This window comes from Trichosurus vulpecula, chromosome 7, assembly GCF_011100635.1.
Source record: "Trichosurus vulpecula isolate mTriVul1 chromosome 7, mTriVul1.pri, whole genome shotgun sequence".
NCBI lineage: Eukaryota > Metazoa > Chordata > Mammalia > Diprotodontia > Phalangeridae > Trichosurus > Trichosurus vulpecula.
Genome location: NC_050579.1, coordinates 270,758,012 through 270,784,558, shown reverse-complemented (window position 1 = coordinate 270,784,558; position 26,547 = coordinate 270,758,012). Strand labels below are relative to the sequence as shown.

At 42.4% G+C, this 26,547-nt stretch overlaps 1 protein-coding gene across 1 annotated transcript in view; it reads left to right on the top strand.

Annotated features, from left to right (window-relative positions):
• IP6K3 (inositol hexakisphosphate kinase 3) overlaps positions 1-25,597 on the top strand; it is a 33,085-nt gene extending 7,488 nt beyond the window's left edge. The window contains exons 2-6 of the mRNA XM_036766149.1: positions 4,618-4,885; positions 14,710-14,920; positions 18,436-18,602; positions 20,499-20,674; positions 23,792-25,597. Coding sequence (XP_036622044.1) covers positions 4,687-4,885; positions 14,710-14,920; positions 18,436-18,602; positions 20,499-20,674; positions 23,792-24,256 — 1,218 coding nt within the window. The 5' untranslated portion in view covers positions 4,618-4,686 and the 3' untranslated portion in view covers positions 24,257-25,597. The remainder of the gene's footprint in view (positions 1-4,617; positions 4,886-14,709; positions 14,921-18,435; positions 18,603-20,498; positions 20,675-23,791) is intronic.
• Positions 25,598-26,547: the final 950 nt, after the last annotated feature.

The window sequence follows — 26,547 nt, the reverse complement described above, 5'->3', positions numbered from 1 at the left end:
CATCCCAAAGTTTTAGCCTAACTCCTCCCAGCCTTTCCACTGTGCCCTCTGGAAGGCCTGTTCCATGGGCAACAAACTTCCCTCCATCTTAAATTTATTCCTTTCCCACTCCTTCCATTTATTAGCCACTATTGAATCTTGGTTTGCCCCTGATAACTCAGCTTCCCTAGTCACCCTTTCCGGTACTGACTGCATCATCACTCATTCTCCTTGGCTTACTGGTTGAGGCAGGGGGAGACGGAACACTCCTTGCTCCCCACTGCCACTTCCAGGTTCTCCCCCTACTTCTATCATTCAGTAACTACTCTTCATGTTATTCATATCTACCACCCAAGCAAAATCTTGGTAACTGTTGTCTATAGAATCCCCAAGTCATTTCCTTTCTTTGCTCAAGGAGCTGTGACTCACAGTTTTTCTCTCTGAAACAGTAAGGCAATACTAACAATGTAGATGATAACTGTCAAAATGCCTGTGTGGTTCTGTATCACAAAGTATATGAGGCTCTCCACATAGAAGGTAAAAGAAGTAAACCATTTATTCAGACACCAGAGAACCAAATCCCACAGGCCATTTTGCCAGTCAGTCCACTTCATCACAACAGCAAGGAACCCAAAACATTCAATACACAATATCACAACCTGGACCCTCGCCATCCCAAAACCTCTCCGACCCCTGGCTGGGGTGTTCCCAAAAACAAACTCACAGTACAGCCACGTCAGCCTGTGCAGTTCTAACAATCACAAGGGCGGCCATCAGCAGCCATAACCTCTCTCTCTTTCTCTCTCTCTCTCTCTCTCTCTCTCAGCATTTTCTGTGACATAACTTCCTTTTCCTGTCAGGAAGCTCCTCCCACCACATGTAACTTAGGCTTCCTGTGATGTAAGCTGGTAACAAGGCTTATTAATGGGTGGGAAAGATCTTCAAATCTAAATTGCTACTACACTCTCCTCCCCAACTCCTGTGCTCATACTAGGGGACTTCAACACATATTGATTCTCCTTCAAATACCTAACCACTCATTTCCTCAACCTATTCACCTCCCATGAGCTACTCCTCCACCCCACTTCAGCTACACACAAAGATAGTCATACCCGTGATCTTGTCATCACCCGCAAATGCACCACTTCCATGTTTGAGAATTCTAAAATTCCCTTGTCTGATCATAATCTATTGGCTTTTAACCTCTCCCTCTACATTCTCTTACATAACCCTACTCTTCTGCCACACTGACCTCTAATTCTTTCCCAAGCCGTCTCCCCCTGCACTAGACACTCTCTCCTCTACTCTAGGTCTTTGGGACACCACTGTCTCCTGGTTAGTATTAGAGGCAAAATAAGAACCTTCTAACTCCTACTGCTCTTAAGAAAGCAAGGTACAGACAGGTAGAGTGGTGGGTCTCTAATCAGTTGTGCCAATGGCAGTGGGCACAAATGTTGATGTGCATATGGAAAGAAGCTCTAAACTGAGAAAGGACCCATCAACTTGTGTTATCCCCAGCACTTGGCAGTGCCTGGCACATGTTGTGGTGGATGATGATGAGACACATCTTCCAGTCATGTTCAACTTTTTGTGACCCCATTTGACATTTTCTTGGCAAAGATACTAGAGTGGTTTGTCATTTCCTTCTCCAGCTCATTTTACATATGAGGAAACTGAGGCAAGCAGGGTTAAGTGACTTGCCCAGGGTCACACAGTTGGGAAGTGTCTGAGGCCAGATTTGAACTCAGCAAAATAAGCTTTCCTGACTCCTGGCCCAGCACTCTATCTACTGTGCCACCTCGCTGCCCCCATGTGCCTGGCACGTAGTAGGCGCTTAATAAATGTTTACTATTATCTCTTTGGAATCTTCTGAAGAAGAGCTTTTTCCCTAGTAAAACCAAATAGTTCATCTCCTGAAAGTCAGAGATAACATTAATACTACAGATTGAAGGCTATCTGGGATAGCCTTTCAGGTCCTGAGTGAGAAGCTCCTGACTAAGGCAAGCTCACAGAGCTTACCTTGGCCAAGCTCAGCTCACAGATACAGCTCATGGGAATAAGATGGCCAAGTCTGAACTCAGGTTAATAACAATGACCAATCTTAGGCCTGTAAAACAGATTATGAAACCTACCTTCCTCCTTCAAATAGAGAGGTAAGGTGCATAACGTTGCATGTGCTGTCAGACAGACCTTTTGTCAGCTGTTTACACACATGGGAGAATTTAATGGAAAGAGGAGGGGATTTGGGGATATGACTGAAGTACAAATAACAAAAGGAATATATAAAACTTCGGGGAAGAAAAAAAAGCTAACCAAGCAATAAAAATCCCTGTTTCCCTAGCCATGAGACAGAAGTTTGAGAGCTCCAAGTAGGTTACCAAGCAGATGCCCAACAGCCTTCTGAGTCACTCCTAGTCTATTCTTTCCCCAAACCTAGAGTACAACATGCACTGAAATCTCTGAGAAGTAAAACAGGGAACAAAGACCCAGATTCAAGGCCCTTCCTTCTCTTTATTTTGTGTATTCTGCACATATTCATATATGTCCTCGTGCTCTCTCCTCTTAGAAAGTAAGCTCCTTGGGTGTGCAGATTGTTTCATTCCTTATATCTGTATTCCCAAAGCTCTGTGTACTGCCTGGCACAGAACAAGGACTTGTTGATGGATTCCTTGCTTGTTTCTGATCTTCCTTTTGAGCAACATTTGACTTCTGGGGTGGCTGTGAGAGTCCTTATTTCTGTGTGTAAACTGAATCTCTAGGTCTTATGAGGTTGTCTTGCCTTCCTCTCCCTCTGAGAGCACATACCAATATGCTACTGGAGATGCTGCAACTGGCTGCTACCTCAGTGATTACGACATTGGGTAGAACACACTGGGGCTCTGGCTCACAAATAAGCAACAGAAGCGGTTTAGGTTCTTGAAGTAATTCCTTTGTCAGGCTAACATATCAACCATAAAACAAAACGAAGGAGGATAAACGCTACCACTCCCTTCACCCCACCCCATCCCCAACAAAGCTCTAAGCAAAACTGTCTCCCTCTAATGTTTCTGACCATTATTCCTGTAGTGATAGTGTATTAGTAGAAAAACACTCCTCTATTCTCCAGCTTGGCTTGCCTCTGAAAAACCAGAGGGACTGGGAAAGAGCCAGGAGTCACAAAACATACAGATCCTCTCTGCCTGTCAGCTTACTTAATGGCAACAACCTGACCATTCCTACCTCGTGGCGATGTAACACATACTTTAAGCTCTTCAGATAAAAATGAGAAGAGAAAATAAGGTGCTCTGAACCCTACAGGGTTACAACATTTTATATGCTGTTCCATATTTTTACAGCAGTAAGTTACACTCTGTACATGTTGTGCTAGAAACACAAATGTTAACAGCACCCAGCTGTGCCTTACATTGCGACAGCACCTGAAACATATCTGTCAGATTCAAGCTTGCATCATGCATGTGTTCTGGATCTACTCTGCATTCAGAAGCTGGTTCCTCGTGAAACAGATAGCTGTGTCATCCATAGAGAGGCCTGCATTTCATCCAGAAGTGGTTATAAAGGACTTTAATTGTTGGGTTCATCCTCCAGTTTCTGAGACACCCTTGGATTGTCTTTCTTTCAGCCCTTTCCCAGGAGAAAGTCAGCTGGTGAGAGCTAGAAACTTTAAGTAGAATTGTGTGTTGTTGTGGTTTTTTTTAAGGAGGTTTTAAGTTGTCTTGCTAGAAACACAAAAATTTGGTATAGTTTTGTATGTTGTGTCTGACACATAGTAAGTACCTAATAAATGTTTGTAAATTGATTATGTTAGGATGTGAGCTCTTCAGACAACTGGAATGTATCTGATACATAAAGCCTTGAAACTTCAACTTAATTATAGACATAGTCATCTTCAAATCACTGCCCTTCGCATCTCTGAAACTGCCCACAAACTTTACTGTCTCTCTGAGTGGAACCTAAAGGCACATGTTTAACCAGTGGTTTTTTTTACATCCCTCTATGGCACTGGTAAAAATGCTTCCAGAGAACTTTCTACAGCACAACTATGCTAGCCAGTTAATGTGACTTTCCCCTTTCTCTCTCTCCCAATACATGACACCCAGACACTACCGCCATTTCAATCCTGAAACTCCAGGTGAATCTTAGAAACGGTCATCCTAAACACTTACAAACTACATTGCCTAAAATATTTTTTCTACCCCTTCTGGTCCCCCTATACAAAACATATTTGGGGCCTTCTGGGGGAAGCAAGTCTAAGAGAAGAGGGCCTGCTATGTGTCCAGCACTATGGTGGGCCCCATGGCAGCTAAAGGAGAAGTATGGAAAGCAGCCTTTCTTCTCAAGGAGATCACAGTCTAGCATAGCTCTCTTTCCTCTTCTCCTATCTTTATCTAATATTCTCTAGTCACAAATCACTATTACCTCTGATCTCTACTATAACCTCTATACCCCCCAAAATACCCAAAATACTCTATCCCTTTAACTATTGCTACATTTCTTCTTTGCTCCTCAAAAGCCATTGGTAGGAATCTCCATGCCTGAAGAAGCCCCTGCTATGACAACAGCTAAGGATTAATAGGAAGAATAACCAGACATCTACTTTGGAGCTCTGCTGATAATCTGCTCTCTTCTCCTCCATTACAGCTTCTAAGGGAAGAATCTGCCCTCCTAGAGATTTAATTTCCACCCAAGAAAAAATTGGACGCTGGTACCATGGTTGTTAAAGACAGTAGGGATACTGGGGACACTCGGGTTGGGGTGCTCCTGGAGCCCTTCATCCACCAGGTCGGGGGGCACGTAAGCATGATGAAATATGATGAACATACAATCTGCAAGCCCCTCATCTCTCAGGAACAGAGATTCTATGAGTCCCTACCTTTGGCGATGAAGCAGTTCACACCTCAGTACAAAGGTAAGATGGGGGGAGAGGTGGGCAATGTGGAGGGAAGTTCCTGACAGGCATTCCTGGCTCATTCTCTCATGCCCACTGGGCCCGTTGCTCTGAGATGCCTCTCTTAGATGAAGTCGAAGTCAGAATGACTTTCAATGTCCTTAATTTTTCAGACTATTTAGCTTCCTTTGAACCCCCAACCCAAAGTCTGGAAGAATTTGATACAAGGGAATGAGTGCTGGACTTGGCATCAGGAGGCCTGGATTTGAATCCTGGCTCTGCTATTTATTAAATCTGTCACCTTACACCACTTAGGCTCTCTGAGCTGGTTTCCTCACCTGTAAAAAGAGCTAGTTGGAATAGGAAATCACTCAGGTTCCTTCTAGTTGGTTCCAAATCTTATAATCCTATAAATCAGTCCAAGGAAATTAAAATTCAAATTATAATGGAAAATCTACCCTATAACACCAGCTCTATCTTAGACCATAATTGGTAGGTCACTCACGACTGTGGCCTACTAAACTTTTTGACAGGTTTCTTTATTGTCTTAACATCACTTTAATAAGCCTAATTTGAGGGCTAAAACTCCTTGTAGTTTCAAGACAGGAGCTCAAGGCTAAAATGAGTTGTAAAAAAAGTTGAGAAACACACTGTTCAGGAAAAGGGAACATGAGAGAACACTCAGCTTCCTGCCCTCCTTTGGGAACCCATAAAAGTAAGGGAAACACGTGTTGTTTGAAGGCTGGATCATACAGCCTGGAAACTTAAGTTTGAAGCAAAAGCTGTCAAGAATCTGAGTGTTTTAGTGAATTCTCAGCTTTGAGGAGAGCTGGTCAAGAACAGTTGCCATCAGCTCCTCTCTAGGTTGGGTTCAGTGTCCTTATACTCAATTGTAGGCAATGTGTCAGGATCCCTCTTCTGGGCATGACTGAGGTTCAGCTGGGAATTCATCAGGGCTGTTTTCATCCCTGACTTTTGTTTAATTAGGCTCAAAGGGTTTCAGTGCATGCCTCTGCAAACGTCCTCAGAGTTGAGATGAAGTGACAGGTGTAGTAAAACCCAACCAGATTTGTGTAAAGAGAAGCGTTTGGGGTATGTGCATGCACGCGCGTGCGCGTGTGTGTGTGTGTGTGTTAAAGAACTTAAGAAAAATTCTTGGGTTTCATTACCACGCCAAATGGCAAAGCAAAGGAGTCAATAAAGACAAGTATGATATCTGGATAATTTAGACAAAAACCTACCCTGGCTTCAGTTATTCCAGTTAACTGAGAAAACAGCAGGTCTAGGTCTGAATCAGTTACATAATCTGGCCTAGATATTTATTCAGCCACATAATCACTGAATGTCAAGCACTGTATAAAATACACAAAAAGGAGTAGTCTTATGTTGAGAGAGCTGGTGATGCAGTAGATAGAGCATGAGAGCCTAGAGTCAGGAAGATCTGCCTTCAAAACCTTTCTCAGACATTTACTAGCTGTGTGACCCTGGGCAAATCACTTAATCTCTGCCTCAATTTCCTCACCTACCTCTCAGGGTTGTTGCGGCTCTGAATAAATGTTTATTCCCTTCCTCCTCCCTTAAATCTTGGTTCTAATGAGTTAGGCAAAACCAATGTACACATACAATCAATAATTTCTTCCCTTTCTTGAAAGAAGCTGGAAGAAGTGGCTGGGGATCAGGCAGGCCCCTAAACTTTGGTCTCCTCTGATATGTTCTGGGTTGGGGGGACCTTCCTGTATTCATAAAACAAATTGAGGGTCATTGATTATTTAGTACGAATCTAGTCAGAAAGGCTGTACAGGAACAGCTTTCAGGAGAGCAACTAGGCCAAGATCATTTCAGGCTCTATTCAGAGCCTCAACTATCACCGACACAGCCTGCCAGCCCCAGGGACAATAGTACCAGAGGCCAAAGCTGCTGTCCCACATTCCCTTCTGCTCTACTGCTCCTCATCCTCCTTTGCCCCCATATCTGCCTCTTGCAACCCCTTCCTCCCTCCACGAAGCACACCCTGTTCTCCCCTACATCAAAGCATACCTATCCTTATATCTTGATCCCTCAAGGCGCTGCTAATGAGAACAAGTCAATCTAACAATCTGGTCTAAGCTAAGAGGTTGATAGCTCAATGCATCACCATCCCCAATGATATCCTGTCTTATGAGCTGCTTAGAACTCCACAAACGAAGACAGCGAGTGATATGAGAATGGCAGGCGCTTGTATCCAAGGCCGATAGAGATGAGATTTGGGGAACTAGGGGTGCCTTTTGAAACCCCAAAACCACACCACACAAATGACCCTCTCTTTTCAACCCTCAAGCCATTCCTAAAAAAAAAAAAAAAACAATGAACCACTGACACAAACCCCAGTTTTAATAATGACTTGCTGACCAGGAAGTGATCTGTTCAGTGCCACTGTCCAAGCAAAGTGACAAGAATATTATGCTAGAAAAATTAGGTTCCTAAAGTTTTTATCATCTATCCCAAGACCTACAAGATCACAGATGCTCTGGGATGGCAGAGGGGGAGACAAGTGTGGTCTGAGAGGTGCTTCTTATATGGGAAAGTATCACCAAAGATACAATTTTCTACTTAGTCTCATCCCTTACCCCACCCCCAAAAGTCAACAAAGGAGATTGAAAAAAAAAATCAGAGCTAAAAAGGACCCTGGAGACCATTTAGTCCAAACCCCTTGTTTCATGTAGGTAATTGAGGATGAGAGGGAAAATGGTCTGCCCAAAGTAACACTAAATCTGGACTTTAAACCCAGGTCCCCTCACTTCAAATCCAATGCTCCCTCCACTGTACCCCGACAGCATGTTAGAGACAATGCCAGTACTAGAACCCCAGGCTCCCAACTCCTGATCTGGGGCACTCCCCACCACATCATAAAGCTGTATGCGCATTTTCCCTACAGTGGGAGGGCTAAGGAAGAGAGGTTCCTGAGCTGACCAGTCACAATGTCAGAGAATGCACTCCCTCTATTTTCATCACCCTGCAAGCTGAATCAAAACAGAAAGAATTTTAGGCAGAGAAGAGATTCCACTGGGCAGTCTTAAAACGTAAGGGCTTGTCAGTGAAGAGGGTATTGCAAAAACATTCCCAAAGATGTAGTGAAGGGGGATGGAATGTGGGGGCAGGGAGGAAAGAAGGGAGAGAAGTGAGGAGGAGAGAAGAAAAGGAGCTATCCTTACTTGACTTAGCTACATCCTGTCAGGCAGGCCCAATGTCCTTGAGGGACCAGCAGTCTCTATATACTGTCTGATTCTGAACCGACCAGGATATTAAGGACACACTCCCAGTCCCAGTTGGTTAACAGCTTAACTGGACTCATATTGCAGAAGGCAGCAAGCAAATGCACTCATAAATTTAAAAATAAACACATGACAGAATACTCAGTGAGACTCAGCCTGCTATGCAGCCAAACAAAAATTGCTAGGATGCTTTGGGAATGTCAATCATCTCTCTAACTATTCACAGTCTGCCCAGCTGGCATTGTCTACAGGGTCAAGATGTTTTCAGAAGGCTGGTGCTGGGAAGCGCTTTACTTTCTACTAGAGTATGTTCTTCCCAGGGCCCATAGACTTTACTGCCCCTAGGCTCAGAAGACCTAATTTACATAGGCAACAGGACAAATGTTGGCAGTCCCACATGGTAGTTCACTGAGACGGAGAAAGGGGTGTCAATAGCAGTGGTGTGGGACTGAATGAATCAAATTCGATGAAGCAGTCTGAATCCAGTTGACATGTTGCTTTATAATACAGCAGACTAAATGAACTACAAGTGGCTTATATGCTTTGTGGCCTGGCCTCCCTTCTACTACCCAGCTAGGTCTCTGTCTGAAGCCAGTGAGATCGAGCTATCAAGCTCAATTCAAATCTATTCAGTTCAATAAACATTTATTAAAACCTATTTTGTGCAGAGCACAGTGCAAGAAAGTGGAAGAAATATCAAGTTCAGAGGAAGCACATTCCAATCCCCCATGAAACTCTAATAGATACAAAGGGATACATATTAGACAGATAGACATTATATATACATATATATGTACATACATATACATAATAACACGACAGTGCTTTAGAGGAGTGCAAAACAAAAATGCTACAGGAGGCCAAAGTGGAAGGTCAACAAAAGGAGGAATCAGGAAAAATTTGTAAGACTGTAGATTCATCTCATTTTAAAAATGAAGAAACTGGAGCCCAGGGAGGTAGACTAATCTGACCAAATTCCCACAGACTGGGTCAGAGGCAGGTCCTCAAACTCCAGATCGGTCCCCAGGAAAGAAACAGCTGGGCTTTAAAGTACAAAAGGAGCTTAGAGGGAGGTCCAGGCATAAGGAACTACATGAAGGCAAGGAAGTTGGAAAGTGTAGGGTGTCAAGAAGGGCATGGATGTCTCCATTTGGCCATAGGCAAGGGAAGTGCCATCGGATAAGGCTAGAAAAGGTAGGGGTTGGGTGTGAGTACAGAGGGAAGGGTTGTATGGGTGTGGGAGAGAAGGATGGGGGGGAAGGGAAGAGGGGGGGAGAGGGAGAGAGGGAGAGAGAGAGAGAAGGAGAAGGAGAGAGGGAGCGAGGGAAAAGAGAGAGAAAGAGACAGACCGACAGACAGAAGCTGAATGGTTGAAAAATAGCTTTGACTGCATCCCAAAGCAAACAGATATGATTTTTGGATAATCCACTATTTGGGATTCTCTGTATTTCCAATCCCCAGCATAGTGCCCAAAATTGAGAGTTGACAATATTAGGCAATAAATTAGACTTGGAGAAGTCCAAGGTAGCATTTGGGTCTTTCTTTGGGACCTTCTGATTATACCTTTCCTTCACACTACGGATCTTCATGGGTCCATATGCTTTTGACAATCATCGTTGAGGTGAAATTGATAGGGACTACTATAATGTGGCTTCTAGTTTGGGCAGATCCAAACTGGCCCCACCAAGAGTTCCGTTCACCTCCAAGGCTCCTCTTAGTCCCGATTTGACCTGAGAGCTCTCTTATTATACTCAACCACCGGAATCACAAGAACTTTTTTTTTTTTGGTGACAGAAGAACAAGTACCATGGCCACTGAGTTTTTTCCCTTTTCTTGCATTAGGGTAAACTATTCTAAAGACTGTTTTGTCTTCAAAGGTTTAGACAAAGTGCCTAGGGAGGACAGACAGGCCCTGAGGCAAACATTCGGACACTAACTTCCCCAAAGTCCCTCAACATCCTTGTCCTCCTGTCATGCTACAAATCCCTGGATCTGGCCCCTCCTTGTTTCTCCTTCACCAATCTCCAGGAGTCACAGCTTGACTGTCCTTTCCTGTGGAATGAATATGCCCAGAACAAATGTGACTGTGTACACAGTCGGAGAGTTCCTCCCAGCACTCACAGCACCTGGCTGGATTTGGGCATTAGCAGCAGAACATGTGACTAAAGGTGACCTTCAAGTTCTCCAAGTAGTAAACTCAGGTCAGATCTTAGGCATCCACTGATGCCTAAGGGGCAACCTCAAGCCAGTGACTTTAAACAAACTTTCCCCCCTGGTTGGGTCTGTGGAATAGAGGTTTCACCCACTACCAAAAGTCAGATCAGATCCCTGCCCGCTCATGATAACCAGTTGGCACCTTAACCTAGCTATACTCGAGAGGTCATGTGAATAATGGAAAAATCCCTGGAACTAAAAGACGTGGATTCTAGATCCAGGTCTGCCATTTGCTAGCTGCAAGTCTGAGCTTATTCCTGGCAAGTTGGGCAAGTTACTTCTGTCCAAGCCTCAGTTCCCTCATCTGTAAAAAAGAAAACATGATATTTACATTACATCCCTTTAGGAGTTTTGTGAGAACCAACTGAGAACGCCATAGAAAATGATTGCAAAATACTACATACACATCAGCTGTTACAAACATTAGCAGCATGACCAAAGAGGGAATAGAACGGGGTTGAATTCTCTGGTGCCAAGCTTTTAGGACATTTCTCAGGACTCCAAAGATTAGAGGGTTCTTTTTGGGACCAAGAGGTCACCCAGGGCTATCCTGGAGCTCCATAATTAGGATATAGTGAATCTTAGATGAGAGGCATAAGCTAAGCCAGGTATTCTGGAGAGGTGTCTACTACATTAAAGAACAGCCTTGAAAATTAGCCCTCAAAGAAGGATCGGCCAGTATCTGTGCTTTCCCTCAAGCCAGGGAGGATGCACGTAATAAAAAAGAATCATGTCAGTCCCCTTCACTCCTTATTTGGAAAAAATCACAGCTTGTCCTGAGCAAAGAGGATGTTTTTTGAAGTTTCACTGTAAAATGTGGCAGCAGCTGCATTCCAGGCTTCAGCTCTTTGGGGAGGGCAGCAAGACACCTTAATGACAATGTGATAAAGCTAGCTACATAAAGCAAGGATAACAGTGGTGTCCTAAACCATGACAACACTTGCAAAAAAAAAGAAGAAAATCTCAGCAGGAATCCACTATTTGTTAACTGCATTCTCATATCTTCAGTTTGGCAATCTTTTTATGCTCGCTGCTTTCACTTAAACAGAAAGGCTTCCAGGCATAGTGAAAAGAGCAATGAACGAGGTGATCTGGGTTTGAATTTAGCATGATAGTTATTAGCTAAGAGACCATGGAAAAGTCGCTTTCTCTCTCTGAGCATCAATTTCCATATCTGTAAAATGGGGTAATAATACTTATGCACACATATATGCTGTGAGAAAAAGAGTGGTCTGTTGAATGCCACAGTGTTCTTGGGAGTTGGGAAGATGGAGACCCAAATCTCACTTCTATTACTTACTACTTGTGTGACCTTGGGCAAATCATTTAACTAACTCTTTCTGCCTGAGGCAACTCTCTAAGGCTCATCTATAAAGTTACAGACTGTAGAGATAGGGGGGATTCACAAATAAAGGAAATTTCACATCCCTGATGTGTCTGAGTTGTTGTTATGAAGTTACAAAACTTAAAGAGCTTTAGAAAAGAGAGCTGTTACTAGTATTACTATTGTTAAAGGGTGAAGTGGATAGAGAGCTAGGCCTGGAATCAGGCAGACCGGATTTCACATCCAGTTTCAGATGGTTACTAGTTTGTGCGATCCTGGGCATGTCACTCAAACTCTGTCTCGGTCTCCTCATCTGTAAAACGGACCTATTAGCACCTACCTCCCAGGACTGTCATGAGGATCAAACGAGATGATGATTTTAAAGCACTTGGCACGGTGCCTGGCACACAGTAAAAATGCTATATTAATGTGAGCAATTACTATTATTATTAAAAGTTTTTCTTCTTTATTGGTCATTGAAGAACACCAAGCATACACTTCTGTGCAGAGTCCTATGCTAACAGTAAAGACCAACAAAGGACCTGGCCTGAGAGGAACTTATTCTTTAACAGGAAGCACAGAACAGTTAGTTATAGGTGGACATCAATGTAAGTGTTAATTCTATGTATACCCAGAATGAATTTACTATCTAAAACTGAACTCGTTATCTTTCCCCAAAACAACAGGACAATTATGACACCATTACTTCAAGGAAAATTCTGTAATTTCATTTCCAGTATTACTGGCTACATGCTATTTGAGGGTTGCTATGGCAGAAAAATTCATCACCCTGCCCTAATCTGATCATGAATCTCCCTAAACCTAACTAAGCTGGTTCTCAGAAAACAGATATACAGTCCACCTGGACCCATAATTTGAGCCTTTCTATCTTGGTGAGGGCGGCCAGAGCCTGTGTGGGCTGGCGTAGCCTTCAACAGCTCAGGGTCACCTCAGGGCACTAAGATCATAGAATCTGGAAGAGGACCTTCATGAAGGATCTTCCCAGTCGTTCATTACCGAAATCTCAGTGTCATCTGTTTTTCCCTTTTCATTATCCCCACATCCAAAATAACCAAGTTTTATCAATTCTTCATCTGCAGGTTATAGGGAAGCTATAGCTTCAAATCAAGCTCCTGTTGTCTCAAGCACAATCTCCTAAGTGATCTCCCTACATCCAACTTTCTCATGCTACAACCATTCTCTCTTCTTCCAAAGTAATCTTGCTAATGATGAGGTCTGATTACAGCGTACTGCCCTGTTCAAAAGCCTTCAGAGACTACCCCCCCTGCCCTTCATTCCCTGCTGAAAAAATTCAGTTGTTAGAAAAAAGGAGAAAGAGAAGTACAAGAGATACAAAAACTAAAATATGTCAATAAAATATTTTAAGGAAATAGTACAAATTCCTTAGTCTAGTATTCACACCCCTCTACAACCGGGCCTACCTTTCAAAAATGATTTCATATTACTCTCCTTTAGGCATTCCAATCAAAGTGGAATTTTCCAAGCCCTCTGCCCCCACCCTTCCCTACCCTGATTCATCTCCTTGATTTCGCTCACATGGATTCTTCTGGCCCATTCCACCTCACTCCCCAATTATCCTTCCCTTCTTTCAAGGTGCTGCTCTGATGTCAGCGTCTCCACAAAGCCTTCCCTGATTCTCTCCTCACCTTCCTACCCTCTATCCCCACCCCCACCCCCACCCCCAATGGATACTGATCTCTCCCTCCCTGAGACACTCACAGCATTTTGGGCTTCTTCATTGCACTTATATTCTAATCCATATTATAGCTACTTAAGTATATATCTTACATCCTCTACTAGACTGTAGTTCCTCAAGAGTGGGAATTGGGTCTTATCTTTGTATCCTTGGCACCTTATAAATATACACAGATGCTCCTTTTCTTCTATTAAAATCTAGCACAAACTTTCCTTATCCCCCCTGGTCATTAAATTCTTAATAAATGTTCAGAAATTTGCTGAACCTATCTAACGTACTAGTAGACAAGACCATCTAGCAAATTAATTGATTGGGTTTCTGTATATTCTCCTGCTCCTAAAGCAAATTAGTCAGAAAGCCTTTCTGCTTTGATTATAGTCAGCAGTGGGCATTAGGAAATTTTATGAAGAGTAAGCAGGTTCATAATATTTTCATGTCTACCTCTAATCAAAATACAAGGCCACATATAAATGCTAAATAGCTTTTTGGGGAAAGGATGAATGATGGGTTGAACACAGGGCTATTCTGAAGGTTCCTCCCCCAAAAAGTGAATCAAAAGGAGTTCTGAAGAAGAGAACTTTGTTTAGCTGAGAAAACCAAGTAGAAGGATTGGCGTGTGCCCCAATCTCCTTTACTCTTCCACAGCAGAAACACATTGGCCTTGCTTCTCCCTGAGACTAAAACCTTGGGCTGATGTGAAACCCATTTCTCACAGAATCAGTTGCCCTGACATTCTGAAGTGTGCCCTTGTTGGTTCAGCAGTTGTATGACTAGAAAATACAACTATGAAAAGAAGTCTGCAAATATAAGAATATAATGTACAGAGCAGGCTTCATCAGAAGCATGAAGGGGCAAGGAAAGAAGGAAGAGTAAGAAAAAAGGGAGAGGGCAAACTAGAAACAGCCTGAGGCTATTTTTTGTAGGCTCTGATAGCTCTGGTCTCATTCTGGGATAGGATCTATTTCAGATTAAGTTAGGCCAGTCTCCAAAGCTCTTCCTTAAGATGATGACACTTGAGGACAGACTGTTTATGGGGCAAGTAGCTCTAGCCATCGAAACTGCCATCATCTATTCTAAAATCATCTACCCTCAGACTGTTTTTTTTCTCCCCTCCCTCCCATACCCAGTAGAGAGGCTATAAAGAACCCTAGTGTTGGTACCAGAGGACATGGGTTTGAATCCTGGCTCTGCTACTTAACTTCCTGTTTGACTTTGGGCAAGACATTTCACTTCTCTGGCTATCAGTATTTTCTTCTGCCAAATGAAGGGGTTGAACTAGATGACCTCTAAGGTCACCCCCAAGTCTAAACCTTTCTCTTCTTTTCTTTTCTCTTTTTAGGCACCATCACTGTGCATCTCCTGAAAGACAGCCGGGGCCATCTCAATCTGGTTGCCAATCCACTGACAGACAACCGTGGGCCCTACGACGTATCATCCGAGTCATCAGTGATGCTATGGCAGAAGCTGCAGAAGAACAGCAGTGAACACGGCAATGATTGCCCTCTTGTTCAGTGGAAGCACACTCAGCTGACACAGTCTCTTAAGGAGAGGTGAGCAGCACCTATGAGCCAGAACACAAGGAACAGAGGGGTTTCAAAACAGACACCAACTACTCACCTTCTGCCTGAACAGACTGTGTATTACACCCCGAGGGCTCAAAGATGAAGTCCAGGCTGAATTCGAGAGAGAGAGAGAGAGAGAGAGAGAGAGAGAGAGAGACTGAGAGAGAGACAGACAGACAGACGGATAGAGAGAATAGTACCAGTGGGAAGAACCTGGGTTTTAATCCTGGCTCTGATACTTACTGGTTATGTTACCAAAGGAAGTCACTTAACCTAAGCATCAATTTCCCGATCTGTAAAACAAGGATAAAAATATTTTTCCTATTTACTTTCCGGGGTCATTGTGAGGAAAACACTCCATGCACCTTAAAACACTATATAAACAGAGTTATATCTAGAATAACCAACATGGCAACCAACAAAAGAAATAATCTCTCTCTCTCTAATTTTCCAAGCTCCACTAATAAATGAAGGTATTTTACACAACATTTCTAGAAAAGAAGATAAAAATTAACTTCTGCCTGCACTTAATAAACGCTGCGATCTGGTGTCTGATATCTACCCCAAAGAAAGCCAATAGCAACACCAGTCACAAAGACAACAGTAATAGCAGAAACCACAGGAGCGCTTCTAAAGGGCTTTCCTTGTCCGCCCCTGTGCAGTGGGAAATGCAAGTATGATTTTTTTTCATTTAGTGAATAGAAAGGAAAAAGTGAAGTAAATTATACCTGCAGCGTTTTATTTTCTGATACGGTTGTGGTGGGAAAAGGAGAGAAATGGATGTGGTGTTGACTGGGTTAATTTGCTGTTTATTATGCAAGAACATGAGAGGTTTCAAGGGACTCATGTCCTTAGAGAGACTGTCAGACATTTGGAAAATGTCAACTGACCTTTCTCAGATGAAGAGGATCCCTGGGGTTTTTAAAAACTTATTTAGAACAAAACTGACCTAATTCAATGTAAATACTACCCTTCCCAAAGTAGTCCCAGTATCTAATTAAGTAAGCCTGTTGACTATATGAGCCTAGAACAATCTCCATTTTACAGAGAGGGTAACCAAGGCAAAAGAAAGTAGGCAGAAGTCACAGAGTTGGAAAGAGGTCCCATGACCACTGAGCTCCTATCCACTAATCAGGACAGAAGGCCTCCTTTGATGCAAGTCTATACTGGGAAAATAACACTATTACTACTCTAGGTCACTTGGAAATGAATTTAAATAATTCCAAAATTCTGCATTGGGCTAACCTTCTGTTGAATTATTCTAATAATCATAAATAACTTCATTCCATGGGTTGTCATGGCCAAAGAATTCATTATCTAATGACTAGCTTAGTGGTAATGAGCCTCTCGGTACTTAGCTAGCCTAGTCCCTGGCAAAAAAAATGTCTGGGGGTCAGCCTAGGGGCTCCATTGGTATCCTTGTGATGTCCAGAGAAATCAAGGAAGATCCCCAGCATAAGGGGTAGGGCCACTGTGGCAAATACATGGAAAGAAATGAATAAGAATAGTACAGGATGGGCATGGGTTTTAATCTACATCACACAGTGATGAGATCACAGATTCACTTAAGTATCTGCGTAAACGTGCTTTAGAAAACTACAATAAGGTAATGTTTCATTATTAATTTTGTTTTTAGCAAGTATTTTATGAAATTAACTTTAGTCAACAAAACCAATTAAACTTAGATTTACAACTGCACTAAAAAAAAAAAAAAGACCGCTACCATACAGATATTTCTAACAAGAGACAGTACATAACACAATGGAGAGAGTGTTGGGCCTGAAGTCAGGAAGACCTGAGTTCAAATACAGACTCAGTTGTTCCCTAGCTGTGTGACCCTGACCAAATCACTTAATCTCTTTCTGCCCCAGTTTCTTCATCTGTAAAATGGGATAATAACAGGACCTACCTCCTAGGGTCAGAACCAAATTAGTTACATAATATTTATTTGTAAAGCACCTAACACAGTGCCTAGCACACAGTAAGTGCTTAACAAACGCCTTAAAAATACAATTCTATTTAATTAGCTAACTAATAAATCCAATAAACATTTATTAAGTGACTATCATGTATTTCAAGGCCTTCCACTGAAGTCTTACTAGAGCTAATGCTTCACTGAGGTCTGAAGGTAGCCCTAGATTCTCAAAGTTTATGCCAAGAGAGCGAAAGCCCTGCTACATCTTACCCAAGCTGACAAGCCTTCCAGCGCTAGTAAGTCTGGAAAATCCCAAGTTTTCCACTTGAATCTGTTAAGTTCAGAGAGGCACATCACCATAGTGCTGGCCGTCATCAGGTGATACATTTTTTCAGCCACCGCAACTCATGAAACTAACTACTGAGATGTGGATGGATTTCAATCTTTATAAATCCTTGAAATACTGAAGCAACAAGACACTATTCAATGCTAGGAGAAATAGAAATATTAAATAAGACACAGTCCCTATACTTAAGGAGCTTTTGGTCTAGTAGGGAATATAAGCTATATATATACTTAATATAAATGAGAATATCATACATGCATAAGACTAGTACAGATAGGAAAAGGAGAAATTTTAGCAAGAACAGGGGTTTCCCTGTTCCCTAGATCTAGAGGAGGGTATAAGAAAATATCAATTATGCCACTGGAATGATGCTGTCTTCCTTCTCCTCATCCAGTTTCCCACTTCCACACCTTTCCTTATACTGTTTCCTATGCCTTAGAAAGCCCTCTCTCCCCCTCTTCAATTGGTGGATCCCTAATCATCTTTTAAAATCTAACTCCAACTTCTCTGATATCCACTGGCCTGTGATAAGCCTTCTCTCTTGGGCCTCACACAGCATTTTGTTTTGAAATGTACTTATCATGGAATAATATATATTAGCATTACCTGTATAAGCATCACACACACATTGCCCCCACTAGACAGCAAGCTCCATAAGGATGAGGACAGTGTCCCAGTTCTGCCAGGATCTAATTGTATTACCTTGGGTGGGTCACTAAGTATCTCTAGGATTCAATTTCCTCACCTATAAAATTAAGGGGTTGGGCCAAGATCTCTTCTATCTCCAACAATGTATAAGTCTCACCAAACTTTGCTCTCTTCCTCTAATGATGCATGGTGATACAAACACAAAGGGCCTTTAATAAATGTTTGCAGTGTCCATGTTGCATATTTACTGCACAAAGGCTGACAGTCTAGCTAGAAAGAGTAAGATCAAAGATCTAGAGCTGCATCCAGGAGCCTCAGAAACCACCTAGTTATAAGTGAGGAAACTGAGGCCCAGGGTGGGGAATGACTTGCCTAAAGTCAGAGAGGTAGTAAGTATCCAAGGTAGAATTTGAACCCAAGTTCTCAGAGGCTTTGTTTTGGGCAATACAATGGTTATAGAGCTGGAAAAGAGCTGGGGGGGGGTGGTGCGGAACATCAAACTTTGTCCAGGTGCTTAACAAATCCAAGTAATTTGTCTTTTTTCCGAAGCTAGCAGCCCATCACACTTCTTCCCATGTGCTTAATTCACCCAAGCTGTCCAGGCAAAACGCACCTGAGGACCGAATTCCACGTCTCCTCCTTCATGGAAGACACAAATGGTAACCAGGCCGAGAGAAAGAGCTGCAACCCGTGGAGACTGCACTGCCATAAGGAACACCTGACTCGGATGTACTCTGAGTACCAAGAGAACAAAATGCATCGTATCCTTGCTTGGATTTCCTCCCAGGACACCCAAAGTCAGTGGGAAAAGCTAGTGTAGAACAAAACTATCAGGGAACCAATGGCTCAAAGCAGGAACAAAGTCCAGAGGACACTTCAGAGAGACAAACATATCCAGAAAAATGAGGGACAATGCCTTTGTATTGAAAGTCTTAATGCCTGGAAAATTCTTGGTAGCTAAACAATACTCACTGGTTAAACTTTTTTTTCCCAGTTGGAAATAGTTGAATAGCAGGTTGGCTGCTGTAAAGATTAAACTTCTCTAGCTGTCAGAGAAAATCAGCACTGTGGCATCATGGACAGAGTACTAACTAGCCTTGGAGTTAGGAAGCCTTGGTTTGAATGGAGCCCCTGACACTCCCTGGCTGTGGAATCACTGACAAAGGCACCTCAGTTTTCTCATAAGGTAGATATAAGAGTGCTTGTAATATCTACTTCACAGGGCTGTTGTAAGGCTCAAATGATAATAGAGATAAAGTACTTTGTGAAATTTAAAGCACCATGGAAATGCCAGCTCTTATTATAAGGCAGATTATAAATAGAAGTGGCAGCACAGACTTCTACCCAAACACGGGCAGCTTCGACTCTCAACTGCAGGGTCCCCTTGCAAAGAGAATTACCACTATACACCTGATATGAATATTATAGACAGTGGTGGGCAAGAATGGAAAGGGGGGAGGGGAAAGGGACACATAGGGACACAGCTCTGGGACCTCCAAGTCCCAGTCATTCGGTGATTCATGTTTACAGAGCTTTTATAAACACAGTCTTCCACCAGAGGCCTACATGCAAATTATCTCACAGAAATACAGCCATACACATTAGTAGAAATTCACGAGCCTGAGACCTAAAACATTAGGCCAAACAAAAGAGAAATTAGGGTGTGTGGAGGTAAAAATTTGAAGTAAAACCATCACCCCCCAGAATAACCAATATCTGCATTCCTGCTGTAACGCTTGGAAAAACAAACTGGGCTGGGATGGAAATTTTTGCTGACTGTTCTTTGCAAAAACCGCAGAAATACAGTTAGTATTCTGTGAGAAAATCATTTTTCATGTTGGGAATGATTTGCTTCCCTCCCTGGTTGCTGACGTCACTAGGGATCATGTCAGTATGAGTCATGCTGTATGGGGCGGGGCTTGGAGGGACCAGCAAAGTCTCACCATAGTTCCCCTTCTATTCCTCTACGTTCTCCACAAAGACCTCATTAAACTGTTGTGAACGTAAGACTGAGCTAGCATATTTCTCAGAGGCAGCAATGGGGAAGGAAGGCTGAATTCAGGCAACAAGACAGTAAGTAGCACACAGGGTTAAGCAGTTCAGGATCCCCTAGTAGGGCAATTTGGGTTTGCCCCCTAGTCACTGCTATATTCCTGCAAACTGGTGGTTTGTTACACAGTCACATTTGTAACTCTACTCCCTAAGAGTTTTACAGGAAAATTACTCCAGTGAAATTAATATTCCTTCAACCTATCTCCTATCAACCCACTTCCCTGAAAAGATATTGGTCCATTCATTTACTTGTGATTTTATCCCTATGATTTTAGGCTATAAAATGTAAATTGTGTACAGCCTGCCAGGGATCTAGTGCCTGCATCTAAATTTAAATCTGAGAAAGAAGGAACTACCTTTAACATTTCCCCTAAATAAATGGGCTTGTTAAGGAGTCACTGTCTTGAATTGTTAATAACACTGGTACATTAATAACACCGCTAATATCTTGAATTGTTAATAACACTGGTATCCTTGTCAGTTATGAAAAATTGGAGTAAAAGAAACCTAATCGAAGCATGAAATTTAATTCCCCAAATTGTCCATCTCCTATGGGGGCAATATCTCTTCAATCCATGGTGTTTTCCTTAACTTAGCATGACTAGGGTTTTTGCTGCTTGAAAATGTAGTGTCAAAGTACAAGCATCCTTGCATTCTTGACCTGAAGATGGGCACCAGGCAACATGGAGATGATGCCTCAGAGGAGAAGAAAGCCCGCCACATAAAGAAGTGTGAACAAAGTACCTCCGCTTCCCTCGGGGTTCGCATCTGTGGCATGCAGGTAGGATGTGTAAATAGCCTAACAGTACAGGTGTCCCATATTCGCCCTTCACATGCAACAATACCAAGTGACCCACCTAGAAAGTTCTCCAGACACCTTTTTCCGGCCCACCTTTTAAAAGTGAGCACTGACAGGGAACAATGAAATGTAAACCTTGTTATAATCCGGATCTGTGCTTCTTCAGCTCACCTGTTACTATTGTAGTATTCAAAATGTACCATTTTGGAACGTGATCTTACAGTCTTGGCTCAGCTAAAACTTTCAATGATGTCTGTGACTTTTGCCTACAGAAGGATTCGGACTCTTAACATTAGCAGGTGCCAAGATTTTGGGGAAGAACTGAAAAAAACCAATTTCATTGTAAGACTATGACTTCTTCATTTCCAATCGTTTGTAATGACAGAATCGAATCCCTCAATTCTCTGATGTTGAAAGGAGAGTATAACGTCTATGTTCCCATGAGTAATTTACTCTTCTTAATCTACCATTTTTTCTTACTGATGCCATTGGTTTTGATTAAGAATGTATAAGGACTAAGTTAAGGCAAAAGGGTGTTTAATTTCATTTTCCTGATATAACAGTTCATTTTTATGGCTCTGCTACGGCTTACACAAGAAGCTACAGAAAAATAGGAGGAAATTAAGCTTTTCATGCTCATTCATTCTTATGGTCTGTCTAGTCAGAGCAAAACTAGACGACGATTTGGCGGTAAACATTATAGCTTTCCTTAATTGAAACTGCCACCCCGTAAAGCGAGGCACTAAATCTATAAATTTGCTTCACATACATCCCCTAGAAAATGCGGAATACTACCCTCACATGAGTGAAGCATGATGATTTGTAGCATCAACTACATCTTTCTCAGGACCCCAACTTTCTCAAACGGATCTGATTTATTTAGTAAACAACACCAGCCACATACTATACACAAGCTAATTTGGCACATGGACCACTGAAAAGAAAGTAGGGAGGCTATCAGCTCTTTCTTGGAGGTTTCTTTGAATATGGAATCAGACTCTTAGAACTATTGTGACCTAAGATATCACCTCGTCCACTCGCTGACTTGTGACTTCCTTATGTTCACCCAGATGAGGACAGAACTAGGGTTGTAATCCAGGGCCCTTGAACCTCAGCCCAGACCTCATAGCTTAGCTGCTGCTACCCACACCCACAAGGGTAGGATTTCTCTCCTGTCTGCTTTCTTCAGGTGACTAAGTCACTAGGAGCTGGAACCATCAGTACTGCAGAGCCACCATACCCTGTCCACCTTGCTCATATTTCTGTAAAACTCATTGATAAAAACATTCATCTAGCCTCTGGGCTTAAATCATCATTTAGAGGATGACACTGGAATTCCACAAGATATAAGATGTATTTACTTGCTCACTGTTACAGTAAGGTTATTGAGTAAGAAAGCCTAACTTTTCTTCCCATCCCTATTCTAACCCCTCTCCAAACCATCCTTTAGACACCTGCCAGGATAATCTTCTTATGCAAAGGTGTGGCCACATTAGTCCTCTTCTTGAAAAGCCGCCTTCAGGATCTTCCCATTGGCTTCTGATAAAGGATGATCCTAGCTTTCAAGACTCTCTGATGGACCTTGCCAGGCTTACCTGACTTTATGCCCCTTCACACACAGCATGTTGTACCAAACTACACTCTTGACTACTCATGGTTGTTCTTCTGCTTTTGACTGTCCCTGAGACCTCACTCACCAAAAGGGGCAGCACAGCACAGTGGGAAGGACGCTAATCATTTGTGTGACAACAGGACAGTCAGTTAACCTCAATAAACTTCAGTTTCTACATCTGTGAATAGGAATAGCAATGTTCACACTACACAAGGACATGAGAAGAGCTCTCTGTAAGCTTTAAAGCACTACAGAAATGTGAATTATTGTTACCGTTAGGCTTCGGTATGATAGACTCGCTGTGTACAGAACCAGAATTCCAGCCCTGCTCTTGACACTACCGTGATGAGCCTGAGTAAACCACTTAACTCCATTTTCTCACCTGCCCAACTTCCATAAAGTGGGACTAGGTGATCTCTAAGGTCCCCTCTAAGCCTAAGGACTATGATCTTATGAATAGATTGCTTCCCGCAGGCGTCCGATGCACTTCGACAAACACTGATGGAGCAGTTTAGGGGTGTAAAGCTCTGGGGATACAAAGACTAAAACAAAACAGTCCCAGCCATTGGGGGGAAGGTGGCAGTGAGTGTGACATGCCCATGATCACCAGAATACTAGATAGAAAAGGATGGGGCCAAAGGACGAACATGAAGGAGGGAGAGAACATTCCAAAGCAGGAGCAACCAGGGAAGGCTTTACAGAGGAATCGGCAACTATGTTGAGACTCAGAGGAGGAAAGGAATTCTAAAACATAGTGGTGAGGAGGGATTATGTTCTAGAGAAGGGTGGGAAGGGCAGGTAGAGAGAAAGAGGGGGAGGGGAAGGGGGAAAGATGGGCATGAGGGAGTGGAGAATAAGGAAAAAGGTATGCAACAGGGAGGGATGTTCTTGGTCTCTGGGACTTTCCCAAGAGCCCTTGCCATCTGTTCCCTTGCCGTTCTCCTGAGAGCCCCTCTTCCCACTAAGCCAGGGAAGACCACTGTCTTCACACCTCCATCTACTGAAGTTCTACCTTCCTTCTTTCCTTCCTTCCTCTCTTTCTTTCCTTTAAGTCAAATGCATCTTTTTCTATGAAGTTTTTCCTGACTCTTCAGCTGAAAATGATCTCTCCTTCCTCAAATCTCTCCTTGCATTTTGTCTGAACCGTTCCTTTGCACTTTCCTTCCCCTACTATAAAGTACACTGCTCAAGAGCAGTGTCTGTGTTGCATCTATCTTTGTATCCCCAGAGCCTAACACACAGTAGACACTTCATAAATTTGCTTCTAATGACATGAAATTAAAGTCCCAAACAGAAAGTATTTTAAAACCTAGGAGCCACATTTGCACTTAATGGTGGTTATCAGAAATGTCAACCATTTCTAAGCTGTGTTTCCTGGAAGCTTGGCTATGCTTTATATAAGTTCATAATGCTGCAATATAATAAAGAACAATTTTCAGGAAAGTTTTCACCCACATTTTATTCTTGTTCTCCTTTCTGAACCCAAGGTTTATCAAGCTGATTCAAATCACTTTCTCTGCAAAGATAAATATTATGGAAGAAAACTTTCAACTGATGGGTTCAGGCAAACTCTCTATCAGTTCCTGCACAATGGCTTACACCTTCGAACGGACCTCCTGGAACCCATCCTCTTCCAACTCAAGGCTCTCCTCTCAGTCATTAAGAACCAGAGTTCCTATAGGTTCTACTCCAGTTCTCTCCTCATCATCTATGATGGACAAATGCCCCCAGAAAGAACCACAGGCAGTCACCGTCAGGGATGCTTGCAGAAGACAAACTGCTCCTCTCCAGAAGGGCTCTCCAAAGTTGATATCCGTATGATAGACTTTGCACATACAACCTACAAGGGCTCTCGGTACAACCACACCATCTATGATGGACCAGATCATGGCTATATTTTTGGCCTAGAAAATCTTATCCAGATCCTTCAGGATATCTCAGAGGTTGAATGACACTTAATGAGACTTTGCTGGGGTACAGTTCTCAAAAGGGACCCACTGTTAGCAAGGGTGGACTATGCATCCCCACAGCTTGTTAACTACCGTATCTGCTTACAAGAGCCCAGGAAGCTTCCTGTACAAGGCAGGAGACTTTTATGGGAAATAACACTAAAGAAGGCAGCTGCACGGAAAACCCTCGTTTAATTAATTCCACATACTCTTGAATCACAACACAAGGCTACTAGCACCCAAGTAGAATTCAACTGAGCAGCTAGGTGGCGCAGTGGATAGAGTGCTAGGCCTGGAATCAGGAAGACTCATCTTCCCAAGTTCAAATGTGTGACCTTGGGCAAGTCACTTCACCCTGCTTGCCTCGGTTTCCTCATCTGTAAAATGAGCAGGAGAAGGAAATGGCAAACCGATCCAGTATCTTTGCCAAGAAAACTTCAAATGGGGTCACCAAGAGTTGGACACAACTACTGAACACAAAGAATTCAACATAAGATGGGTGCATTTTGGATGCTATTGAAGGGACAAAATAACTTCATTAATGTGTAAATTTACCTATCAACTGGTCCCATAGCATGGACTTCAAGGACAATGTTATAGCAAGGCACCTGTCTATTTGCATCCAAGAATCTCTCCCATTTGTTTTGCTACAATCCTACAGAAACTGTGAGGCAACTGAAAACGCTACTTGAAAAAGTCTTAAAGACACAATTTGGATAACCTCAACGTCTCTCTGATTACATGGGCTCTTCACTCGGTAAGGGGTTTTATCCTTTCCAAGAGACATTTTCCAAAGTAGAGAATCCAGTAGGATGAGTTTACAGGTCTTAGCTTTTTTTCTTTTTCACTCAGGCTCATAATGGTTGGCCAACAAGTACACTCTACATGAGCAATGGCAAAACCAACAGACTAAATTCTCCATTGCCAGGAATCAACATCTGTGTGTCTCACTGAGGCTAACTATATAGAATCATAAATGACCGTTAGAATGATTCTGGTATGCATTGACCATGTTGAGATTCACACTATGACATGTAGCTTCAAATAGGGTAAGAATTAGTCAAGGTTAACCCACTTATGATCAGCTATCATTTATATATGTAAAATTTTTATTTATTTTGGGAGGGAGTCTGGGGGTAAGGAGCAGGGAGGAACAAGAGGCCTGAAGGGGCACTGGGAAAATGTTTACAAGATTAGTAGATAAATGTAAATATGGAGCAAGCTGCAAAAAGTTCTAATTAATTCCTTTCTGTGCAGGGTGAAAACCTATTATAATACCCTATTACAAAGATATAGAACTCAATTAAGAAAATAAATTTGTTAATAAAATTGTTTGGGTCACTAGTGCTTATTTGGTGTGTCTGATTGCCCTTTCTGTTTATTTATTCTAATCATCATGAAATAAGTGATTCCATTTCATAAATGACTTAAGAGTTAGTGGAAAGCAGAGGGGAGTGCTAGGCTTGGGCTTTACAGGGCCAAGATTCAAGTCCCAGTTCTTCCATTTACTAGCTGTGTGATCCTTGGAAAGTAGTTTCCCTCCCTCATCTGTATAATATAGTTATTACTTGTACTATCCATCTCACAAGATTATTGAGGGAAAAGTGCTTTATTTAAGCTGAAAACCACTACTCTAAGCTGGAAAAGTATAACACATCAATTTCCCATATTTCCTAACTTGCATTCCTTCTAGAGGAAGCTAAGTTGGTTAAAAGTTCTCGTTGACTACAAAATGCTTGTACTGATTTGCAAGGCTGGCTACCAGATCTGACAAGTAGGCCTTTCATTTGAACCTTATTCAAGAAAAATTAAATAAAAACCTCTGAACTTTCACTCATGCAGTCAATGGTTCTGCTGAAGGACCCTGTTTAAGTTCTAGTACAGCCACTTTGAATAAGTCTCTCCCCCTCCTCGGTGCCTCCTTCAATTTCTTTATCTTTATCTTCAAGATAAAAGGTTCAGACTAGATATTGCTAAGCTTCCTTTAAGCTCTACATCTCCAAGACCCCTCCCAGATCTTGAATTGCATCATTCTATGGAATGAGGATGAGGTTGGTAAGCCCCCACTCCAAAAAAGTTTTGATTTTGTAGTCAAATGCATTGGTTTTTTTTTTCTCACAGGCAAATCCCATTTGCCTCCCTAATTATACATTCATGGGACTTATAGCTGAAAGGGACATTAGATGTCATTTATTAAAATGCCCTCCTTTTATTCAGGAAGAAACTGGGCCCAAAGAGGTCACCTGAGTAGTAAGGAGCAGGCTGAGGACTGGAGACCAGGCCTCCTGACTCCA